This window comes from Anopheles merus, chromosome 3L (genome assembly GCF_017562075.2).
Source record: "Anopheles merus strain MAF chromosome 3L, AmerM5.1, whole genome shotgun sequence".
Lineage (NCBI taxonomy): Eukaryota > Metazoa > Arthropoda > Insecta > Diptera > Culicidae > Anopheles > Anopheles merus.
In genome coordinates, this window is record NC_054085.1 from 21888869 (window position 1) to 21899274 (window position 10406).

General features: G+C 47.1%; 1 protein-coding gene across 1 annotated transcript; it reads left to right on the forward strand.

Annotated features, from left to right (window-relative positions):
• Positions 1–54: 54 nt before the first annotated feature.
• LOC121599670 (zinc transporter ZIP10-like) lies at positions 55–7088 on the forward strand. Its single transcript, XM_041927655.1, has 5 exons — positions 55–1098; positions 1608–2133; positions 5479–5775; positions 5869–6687; positions 6762–7088. Exons 1-5 carry the CDS (start codon positions 841–843, stop codon positions 7007–7009), a joined length of 2148 nt encoding a protein of 715 aa, XP_041783589.1. The 5' UTR covers positions 55–840; the 3' UTR covers positions 7010–7088.
• Positions 7089–10406: the final 3318 nt, after the last annotated feature.

Genomic DNA, 10406 nt, shown 5'->3' on the forward strand with positions numbered 1-10406 from the left:
CCGTTCATTCACTCAGTCTCAAGCATGTCGCCGGCACGATCGTAGCGTCCTCTATTCGCTGGCAGGTTAAAAGTGTTGATGTTGGAAGGCATGGACACTTGTAATTCGTTCAAGGGCTGATGAAACGCAAGGGCCGAGCAAACAAAGCCAAAACAGCAGTGGAAAAGCGTACGTGTGAGACGTCGTGCTGTGTCGTGCGTTTCGGAGCAGGGGACGAAAAGCTCCACCGAAAACGGCACCGTTCGGTTTATTTGTTTATATCAATAATCAGAGTGTTGAGAGCAGCAGTGCCGAAGAAGTGCCCTGTCCTCCAGCCCCGTTTTAGTGTCCGCTCTGTGTACCGACGTTGTGTGTCTCTCTCTCTCTCTCTCTTGTTCTCATTTCTCTCTATCCCGCCGTGGGTATAGTGCCGCGTCCGGAAGTGTAGTGTAGCGTTGGGAGACGAACAAACCCTGGCACGAAGAACAAAAGGGAAATACCCTTCGTTTGGATACGCTTACACGCGGGAAACGAACCGCTTGAAAGTGACAACACACGATTGAGCGATTGTTCACTGTTTGGTTGTTTGGTGTGGTGCTTTGGAATTAGAATTCCACCGTTTTCGGGGTTTTGGTGCAACAGTTGCCTGTAGGCTTTTGCAGCAGGGTTTCTGCGCAAACAAAAAAAAAAAAACAGTACTCTAAGTGAAGGGTAGCGCGTGTTCGGAATGTCGGTCGATGCGTGAGCAACCACTCCTCTCAGTTATTCCCTTTAGTAGCCTCGGTTGACCTTTAGAAGGTGTGCGAGTAGAGGCAACAGGTTGCCTCAAACCAGGTGTTCTCGAAAAGCCACAGCGTGAAGATGGCGTCGTTGCAGAAACTCTTCTTCGGTGCTCGACTTACGGTGGTGCTGTTGCAGCTGCTGATCGTCTCGTCCAACCTGATCATCATCCGTGCCGTGGTGGCAGGGGAGGTTGACTCACCGGTCGTCACCATCACCAGCACCACCGCTGCCTCGCCAATGCCAGCGGCAGCACCGGCGGCCGCAGCCGACAGTGAAAACAAGTTTCTGAAATATCTGTTCAACAAGTACGGCAGCAAGGGAGTGATCTCGTTCGAGGTGAGTTGCGAGCCAAATTTCGAAAGGTGCCGCGCCGTACCTTTTGAATTGTGGTGCGCCCTTGGGCACCGCAGGGTATCATTAAAGTGAGCTGTTGTTTTGTGAGTGTGTGTGTGTTGTTAAGTTGGATAGGTTTTGCTCTCAACTCGTTTCTTTCATCACCAGAGCGCAGATCGTGTGTGCTAGAACAGCCGAGAACAGCAGGTGAAGCTCTTTAAATGCTTTTGCAAAAGGCTAGAGATGGGATAAGACATTTCATTCCAACATTCCAAACAAACGGCTATAATACTGCGGCAAACAGTGGCGTCATAACACTCACAAAACATATTCGTGCCGCGCGTTAAAGATCTTCCCTCTTGACACACACACACACACACACACATACTGCTATCTAATGTTTGTCTAGCGCGCACAAACAGCGTGACAGCATTTATAGTACCTCCCCTTCCCGCCCACTTATCACGGCAATAATCACTCATCGCTCATCTCCGTGCGTCCTCCTTCCGCAGGGTTTGGAGCATCTGATGCACAGCCTCGGGCTCGGCGGGCTAGATTTCACCGGTTCGCACACACTGAAGGAGCATCGCCCGGATGGGTACGATTTCGGCGACTACGACGTGTACGATGGCGTCGGCGGGATGGGGCGCACCGAGCACGGACAGCATGACCAACACCAGCATCTGCACGACGATCATCACGCGGAAGAGCATGGGACACCGGAACCGCCGGTGATAACGTTCGCGACCGCTACAGTGACCTCCACCGACCGTCGACACCGGCACCGGCCGGAGGAGGAACAACAGGACCATGGGCACGGCAGTGCGGTGAGTGCCGGCGAGACGACCACAGCCGACTCGCGCCAGGCCGTAAACGGTACAAACAGTACGGCCGGCCCGTACGGTGGTGCCGCCGCCGCCGCCACGACGCTGGTCCAGGATCGGAACCCACCCACCGACGAGGCGGACGATCACGTGTGGCAGGAAATTATCTTCAAAGACATGCACGATCCGCGCCATCGCCATCCGCGTAACAAGAGTAAGTTAACGGGCCAGGTAATTGGTTTGCTTTGGCTTAGGAAAAATGAGGGGAGGGCCGGGGGGGAGGGTTGGCAGGGAAAAGGGACTTAGGAATGAAACAACCCAGCACCGGACCTGGGCTTAATGACGGATAAGGAACGCTGGTATTTAGGTCACCGGGCGGGACAATGTATGTTTTTGTGTGCCATCGCGGTGTGCGCATGATTAAGACCGGGCGAGTTCGCTGTCAATTGACGGTACTTTAGCGTCAGAGGGGCATGTGAAAGATCGCGATCAATGTTGCGCACCGGTCGTACTCCACCTACACCGTTGCCGTGATGAACAGATTAGTGATGTGCTCTTTGAGGCACACCAACGACTCTGATCCAACTCAGACTATTGTTAGGCCGATTTCGACCCTGGCAAAATGGGAACCACTAGTTCCGCCCGGAGTCGGAGTCGTCCAGAGTCGTAGTAGTCCAGAGTCATCTGGAGTCGTCCGGAGTCTTTCGGAATTGTCCAAATTCGTCCGGAGTCGGAATCGTTCAGAATCACCTGGAGTCGTCCAGAGGCACCTGGAGTTGTCCAGAGTCACCTGGAGTCGTCCGGAGTCATCCAGAATCGTCCAAAGTCGTCCGGAGTCGTTTGCAGTTGTCCAAAAACGTCAGGAATCGGAGTCATCCAGAGTCGTCTGGAGTAGTCTGAAGTCGTCCGGAATCGTCCGTAGTCCGATTATAGTTGACTCCAGCCGTCGCCCGATACTTCGGAAGATTTTGGACAACTCTGGATGACTCGGGACAACTCCGGACGACTCCCAACGACTCCGGATAACTTCGGACGACTCAGGACAACTCCAGACGACTCCGGACGATTCCGGACGACTCCAGGCGACTTTGAACTTCTCCAACCCCGGATGACTTCGGACAACTCCGAACGACTCCGAACGACTCTGAAAGATTCCAGACGACTCCAGATAGTGCTAAGCGGATCTACCTTCCGGAGTGGGTTCCGAAGTTATCGATGTCGAATCGGAGTTGACTCCGGATTTTTTGCCAACCATTTACCCATCACTAGAACAGATACAGATACAGATAGCATATGGGCGGACAAATCGGACCAACTATGCCCCGGTTCGGGGCACGTATCGTAGTCGCTTGTTTATACAAACAGCCAAGATAAGCTCGGTCATCCCGTCACTACTCGAGTGTCGGACAGTGGCAGTCGCAAGAGTGCTCTGAGACTTTTTTTTCCAAACCACCTCACCCGTCTCCATCCACTGCACCGCTGCTGAGGGATGGGAGGGATGAGTGATGTTGGCATGGTTGATTAGCAGATTTATTTGGGTGTTTGTGTGTGCTTTTTATTTATTCATTTGTTGTGTGGAGCTTGTTCTGTTTTGGATGGAATCCGGCGGAACGATATCTTAATTGCCAGCACGACGGGATCTGTTTGTTTAATAATAATAAAAAAAAAACATAAGCTACATTGTACGGGACGGAGCTGCTCCTGCCATATTGAGATGATGAAATGCTGCACTTTGAGTTAGAGAGCCTAACCGCAACCTAGCGCAACGCAACTCAAAGTTCAGTGAACGGGGAAGCGAACGGGAATTCGATCGGTTTTGGGGTTGTCGATTCCTGGCACCCGTGAAAGGAGGGGATGCTGATTGGCTATCCGCCTGCGCCTGCTTTCTTTTCTGGCTGGCTTTCTCTTTCTCTTTTGGGCAATAGATGTTCAGTGTTGGTTTGTGTCCAGCCCCAACTCGAGGCACCCGCGTACACTGGCTCGTGGAGAGTTGTTAGGCGTTTAAGACTGCGCAGATTTCTGCAGCTGCTGGCGTCTGTTGTCGGCTACACATTCTTGAGCGCAAATCCACATTCCTGACCGTCCGCACAGGGGAAAGAAGAATGTTTCCTATTGACCATGCAAAACCACACCCGTTGTTGAGGAGTGAGGTGTGGAGTGTGACGAAGGGGAGCAGATTTAATCGACATGCAGCACACGAACATCTCGATTTGTCGGGCCAAAATGGGGGATTTTTTGCTCGCTGCTTTCGGGATGAGAGAGTTCATTCTAAACAAAAAACCCCACAATATAATGTTTGTATGCCTTGAATATGACTTCTCGCGCAGAAAGCAATCCTCTACTCGCTTGACTAGCATTTAAGTCCCTCGCCCACGGTGCAATTGTAACTTTTGTTTATGTCCCCGCTAGGCACGGATACAAAAAGGGCAATAAAGAATTCCCTCTCTCTCTCTCTTAGGCGGAGATAGCTGAACTCTGTTCGCTTCCCTTTCGAGCCGGTTGTCAACAGGGTGTTGCGAATTCTCCACCCGAGCCCATCGAAGTTTGAAGAAGATGTATCAGAGACGTGCCGAGAGGATGGCCGCACTTCTAGCGATCGCGCGCGCGCGTGTGTTTGTGCAGGTTTACAAACCGGTTTAATGATTTAATGTGGCGTTTGCGGTAAAACCGTTTGCCAACGGCCGCAGCACGTCACAATCTCGGTGTAAACAAGGCGGAAAGGGGAATTCCTCTCACTGCCGCTCATTCAAGTCTTCGCTCGGTCATTATAATCCCATTTCACGATTTTTGCAAGCCACACACACACACACACACACACACACACACACACACACACACACACACACACACACACACACACACACACACACACACACACACACACACACACACACACACACACACACACACACACACACACACACACACACACACACACACACCGGTCAAGAATGTTGCGATCCACTTTCATTCTAATGGAGTTGTTTTCTTTTATTTTAACAACAAAAATACAAAAACAGGCAACAAAACGGAAACGCACATGGTTAAATGTCATAGTTGCAACCATTTTGCCAGACCGGAGTGGATTGTTACAAAACACTCCCACTGCCAAAGCGGAACTTAATTTTGTGTTGTGCCATTTGCTGCTGTTGTCCGTTTTGTTTGCGCTACAAACAGGTTTTAGTTGAATTTAAACGATTCATAACGCTGCTTCAGCTGAACCGATTTCACCACCCAGCGCGAGCAGGCAAGGAGGTGCCTTCCTTGCGCCCAAAGGGAAGATCAACCGAGCGCTCAAGGTCGCTACATTTGCGACCTCCGCAACCAGCGGGGGGGGGGGGGGAATACCGTTGTTAGAGGAAAGGTAGCACAATAAACTAAAACATATTTACACATGCAAATCCAAGGCCGGCAAATGCCACTGCGACATTTACTTCCTTAAACAGTTTACGATAGCAAGAAGTTCCGTGTCTCGCAAATTCCCTTATCTTCCTAAATACTAGCGGATTTGTGTTTTGTATGCCTTTCGATAACAATATCTTGCTTTGCCATGATTCAGATGTCCCGTTCTGTCTGTCCCCGATGTCGATCGTCCATCTGGTGATGGAGGAACCGCTGCTTGCCAAACATCAGCACTATCGCAAGGCGCGATCACTACCGTCGCACAACCACAATGCCCACGGATCGAGCGCACCTGATGTGGAGGAGATAGATCCGGATGCACGGATCGAGATAACGCCGTCCGAGTTTAAGGATCTCTGTCCGGCCTTTTTGGTGCAGCTCGACCAGCGGGCCTGCTCGCAGAAGCTCCAGAAGGAGAGCAACCCGCACCGGGAGCGGAAAGCATTCTCGCAAGGTTTGTACGAGCGTTGGAGATCGGTTCCTTCGAGCGAGTTGGGCTTCTAAACGACATCTTTGTTTTTTTTTTATTGATCACCTACCTTTACAGCATGGATTTACGCCACTGCCTGCGTGCTGATCATCTCGCTCTGCGGACTGGTAGGAGTAGCGATGGTACCGCTAGCGAAATCCATCGCTTATGACGATATACTGCGCTTCCTGATCGCGCTCGGCGTGGGGACGCTTTGCGGCGATGCGCTGATGCATCTGCTGCCCCACGCACTGCTCCCACACGGCGGGGACGAGGGCGACCATGAACATCATCACGGCGAGCCTCACGATGATCATGGTGGGCATGATCATGCGGCCGAACAGAGGGCGATGTGGCTGTGTTTGTGTGCCTTCGGGACGGCATTCTTCATGTACAGCTTGGAGATGATATTGCCCCTGTTTCGGGAGGGAGGCGCCGACGACCATCATCATCACCACCATGGCCATTCACATGCGCATTCGCAGAGCTCGAATCGCGTCGAGCCTAGGCCGGGACCGGCAGCTCAGCAAAACAATCACCAGCAGCAGCAGCATCACCATCACCCGCACCGGGGCGATGACATCGAGCTGGATCTGACGGACGGGGCGAAGGATAAGGAGGCGAAAACGATGCTGCAGAAGAAGAGCGCCCGCAAACCGATGGCAGCGGTCGCGTTCATGGTCGTACTGGGCGATGGGCTGCACAACATTACGGATGGGCTGGCGATCGGGGCGGCCTTCGCGGTAGATCCGGTCACGGGGCTGGCCACCTCGTTCGCCATCCTGTGCCACGAGCTGCCGCACGAGCTTGGCGACTTTGCGCTGCTGCTGCAGACCGGCGTCAGCATTAGGAGGGCAATATTTCTCAACATCGTATCTTCGATTCTCAGCTTTGTCGGTGGGTGGCGCACGTCACTTCAAACTCCACAGTGGAAGGACACACACACACTAATGAGCCGTACTTTCTTCCAGGCATGGCACTGGGTTTGCTGCTGACGGGACTGCACGAGTCGGTCGTGGGCTGGATCTACGCGGGAACGGCTGGCACCTTCCTGTACATCGCGCTGTCCGATCTGGTGCCGGAGATGCGCAACGATGTGGCGCGAAGCGACCAAAAGCTGAAGGTGATACTGATCCAGCTGGCGGGGCTAGCCCTGGGAGCTGTGATTATGTTGCTGATTGCGCTGAATGAGAGCGCGCTCCAGATGCTGTTCGATTGAGCAGCGCCTGATTGTGTAAGATATCAGTGTTAAGTTTAAGTAGTGTTTAGACGCAATAAAGTGTACTTTTTTTATAGAATCCTAGCGAATGGAATGTTGATGTGCAAATGTCGCACTTACCAACCACTTACTTTGGGTAGGACAATTTCATTCTTCGGCTCTAGTAGGTTTCAATTCTTCAACTTTTCCTCGCTCGTTTCAACTCTTCGATTATTTAAATCTCTTAATTTTTAATCTTTTAAAGCTCTTCTATTTGTTTTCACTTTAATAACTTCAAAATGTTCTTCTGTTTCACGTACTTTATGGCCTAAACGTATTTTATAATGATAAATCATTAAAATTTAAAAACAACTTCATTTGATCGTGCCCTATTTCCCACTTTCGGCGAGATTTTTTAGTAATTTTGCATGCAAGTTTAGTACTTGCACGCAACCTGGGTTATAAGTACTGTTTACCCCCCAAGTGACATTTGTTCTAAATTTTGAACCATAATCTGCTCGAATGTTGCTCGAGTTACCAAAATATGTGGATTTGTGTGTGATAAACCGTTAAAAAGTGTCAAAACTTCGTTTGTGCGTGCGGATGACCTTCTTTAACTGGATAAAGAAGGCGTCCAATTCGTTTAAGATTAATTTGCTTTAATATTTGGAGAAAAAAGAAGGTACTTTTTGTACGGCGTTATTTGGTGAAAATTCGATGTTTTTTTATATAAAATGAAACCTAAACCAGTAATAAGTATTGAAAACGTAATTTCCCAACGGATAGAGAAGAAAGCATAGAAAAATACGTTTCACAGTCGATTTTAAAGGGCTTGTTCTAAAAGTCCCTTAAACTGGTGCAGTTTAAGGGAAGTTTAAGGTGCCAGTTTAAGGGAAATAGCTCGAAATCCCGATTTTAGAACTCGAACATGTCAATTGGGCCTTTTTACCAATTAGGGCAAAGCGGGGCAAAATGGGCATGTAGGGCAAAATGGGCACCTTGTATTTAAGCATTATTTGACTACAAAGATACTTTCCAATGATCAAAATTTATTCATTAGAGTGTTCTATAAACACCATGTAAGTTTCATAACCCTTACATAACAAATAACAAATAAAAAATGCAAAATAAGGTTTAGAAGCATATTGATATAATTTTTGTCACTTCTAAAATAAGCTTCAACCAGTGTCACAGGGATGCGTTGAAGTTTTACATGATATATTATTAAAGATATCATATTTCTATACAATTTGTCTGAAGAAAGCCAGGCAATTGAATGCGTATTTTTACTAATATAAGAAAAAATACAAAAATGCCTCACGTGGGGCAAAATGGGCAGATGGTTCTGACGTATGGGGCTTGGTGAGGCTATGGTGTTGTGTTTGTCGCCTCAATAATGATAATAGGCACAGCTTCAAAAGAATCGATTTTGTAGATTAAAACATGTAAAAACTGTTTTAATTTCGATAACATATTTTTGGAAGAATTTTAAGGGCTTTCCTGAACAGAAAAACGAACGATAGAACGAAAATACATTTCACGAAACGTGCGCAAAAGCATAGACCATTACCTAAGCGCAGTTGTTGTGGCCCATATTGCCCCGGTGTTTTGACGTTTCACAGTTTGTTTGCATTGTTTGCCCCGCGTGTCAAAATAACTTCTCGTAAATCATCAACTTTTATTTTACACTGTTTTCATGATTTCGAGTTGTTTTCATTCTATTTGGAAATTTTAATCCATAGATAAAGGGTAGCATAAAGGGTGGCATGTTTAAAGGAATATTCAGTAAATTGCTTAACATGCCCATTTTGCCACGCTTTCTCATACTTTATATTTCATTGGGGATCATATTTGCCACTCCTGGCAAATTAGGGATCATATACATGTGCTCCTGACTTATTTTAAAATTCTATTTGATCTCATAAAATGATTATATTTGAATCCAAAGCTTTACCAAATCATGATAAAAATTTTGTATCCAAATATTAGATAATAGTATTTAGACTTGTGGGTACTCTTACTTTGGTGGGTTGTTCTAGAGTTGTAATTCTGTCATTATAAAGTACTTCATAATTATTCCACGGCTCACATTGAATCTTGCGAGCGGATATCAGTACTGCTACTTTGAATATAATATAGAAGGTTTTGCTATTATTTTTGCTTTTTCAAAACATTTAATAAAATTATAGAGACCATCAACTATTAATCTGCTGTATTAAACTACAATCTGATATAGAGTGACACAATATATCGTAACATTAGTAAGTTTATTGAAAAGCTGCATAAAGGGAGAGGAAGTTAGTGAGTGGGAGGAAGCAAGGTAAGAGAGAGATGAGCGTAGAGCGGAAAGCATTTAAGGAGAGATGTATTTATTTATATATTTATTTATTTATTTGTTTCTGTAATTCTTGTCCGCCAATGATGGCCCACATTCGTCTCGGCTCATTTGCCCCATAATTCATGTTATGCTTATCTACATTAAAAAAGGGATAATGAACGAGGACTACAGCGAGGAACGTGCTTTGCTTAATAGGCTTGGTGCGTCTATTTCTCCTTTTTGGCAGTTTGGTCATTAAGATTGTTTTAGCCTTTTCATGGCGCTTCTCTAACGTCTCCACACCTAACAATAAGTATCGTGTTCTATAGGGTAGCGTGTCACCATTTGGCCATCTAAGAACTTTTATCTCAGTCATTTTTCTTTGAACACTTTCAATGCGTTTGAGCCAGCGGTCAGTATATAGACTCCACACAATTGATCCATATTCTAAAATTGATCTGACTAGACTGTTAAACACTTTTTTGAAACACAAAGGATCATTTAACTCTTTCGTCATTTGCCGTACTATATTAAACCCAGGGTTGCTAAACCTTGGCTCTGCTGATAATAACTTCCATGTGATTTGTAAAAGTTAATTTATTAAGTCTAGCAAGATACCACGATCGCGAATTGTAATGAAATCAAATAGACCAGAACAGGCATTAAAGCACCATATGGCACGAAGAGGGTAATAAGAGGGTTGTCTGCACCCGGAGCGGATCGCAGTCGGGGAATGGGCAGAAGAGCACGAGGACATAAGTTATGGGAGGAAACGTGAATTTGGATGGACGAGTGAAGGAAAGGAGAGTCTAAGGAGACACCTGAGCGTACGTGTTTCCAGTGTTTTAATGTGGATCGTGAAACTCAGCAGCTACACGGTGGAGGGTCCTGTACCAAGGGTCCTGTACGCCACTGGAACTATTTTGTCGATATTATCATGAAATGTTATTTTCGAGTTAATTATTACTCCGAGATCTTTTGTACAGGTGGTTCGGTTCAGTCGATTGTCGCTTAATAAGTAACAATGAAGAAGAAGAGATAGAGAGCGGCTAAAGGAGATAACTTGACATTTATCTGCACAGCATAGGATAAGTTGGGAGG

Coding starts and splice junctions, on each gene's coding strand:
- LOC121599670 (XM_041927655.1), top strand. CDS start 841: ATGGCGTCGTTGCAGAAACTCTTCTTCGGTGCTCGACTTACGGTGGTG. Junction 5,776..5,868: donor GCGGAAAGCATTCTCGCAAG/GTTTGTACGAGC, acceptor CTACCTTTACAG/CATGGATTTACGCCACTGCC. Junction 6,688..6,761: donor TTCGATTCTCAGCTTTGTCG/GTGGGTGGCGCA, acceptor ACTTTCTTCCAG/GCATGGCACTGGGTTTGCTG.